The 539-nt window shown below is 45.1% G+C and overlaps 1 protein-coding gene across 1 annotated transcript in view; it reads right to left on the bottom strand.

The window, feature by feature from the left end:
• ARHGAP26 (Rho GTPase activating protein 26) overlaps nucleotides 1–203 on the bottom strand; it is a 72,625-nt gene extending 72,422 nt beyond the window's left edge. The window contains exon 1 of the mRNA XM_019620496.2: nucleotides 107–203. Coding sequence (XP_019476041.2) covers nucleotides 107–203 — 97 coding nt within the window. The remainder of the gene's footprint in view (nucleotides 1–106) is intronic.
• Nucleotides 204–539: the final 336 nt, after the last annotated feature.

Genomic DNA, 539 nt, shown 5'->3' with positions numbered 1-539 from the left:
CGTCCGACCCCCAACCGCGCGGCGCCGCCGCCTCTCGCCTCTGCTTCGCCCTTGTCCTCGGGAGCAGGAGAGCTCCGCTGCCGGCTTCGTGGTCCTGCAGGTGTACGTCCGCCCTCGTCTTTGTACGGCTGCGTCCCTTCCTGTCGAGTGACTAGCGTGCCATAAATCTGCCATAGGTCTCGTGAATCTCTCCTCGTTGCCATGGGTAGCTGTATTTTAAAACGTTTAGAAGCTGTAGTAGCCTTTTCTACCTGCACCTTAACGATTTTCTGTATCTCGAAATTGAAATATTTACCAAGCCACTCTAAAATTTGATTTGTACTGAAAGTGGCCCGATTATTTGTGTAATAGCGACGAGAAAAATCACCTGGGAAGATACAAAACCTAATATATTTTTGTATTTAGTTATAGTTTCCAGTCTGTATAATCGGTATATTCGCTGATCTGAGAAAAGAAGGGAAGGGCTACTGCAGCTTTAAAAGCAATTTATTAATGACTGTAAAATAGCTTGTATAGTGTATAATAAGGATGATTTTTAG

This window comes from Meleagris gallopavo, chromosome 15 (assembly GCF_000146605.3).
Source record: "Meleagris gallopavo isolate NT-WF06-2002-E0010 breed Aviagen turkey brand Nicholas breeding stock chromosome 15, Turkey_5.1, whole genome shotgun sequence".
In the NCBI taxonomy this organism is placed as follows: Eukaryota; Metazoa; Chordata; class Aves; order Galliformes; family Phasianidae; genus Meleagris; species Meleagris gallopavo.
The sequence above is the reverse complement of the archived record's forward strand: the minus strand, read 5'-3'. Positions and strand labels throughout refer to the sequence as shown.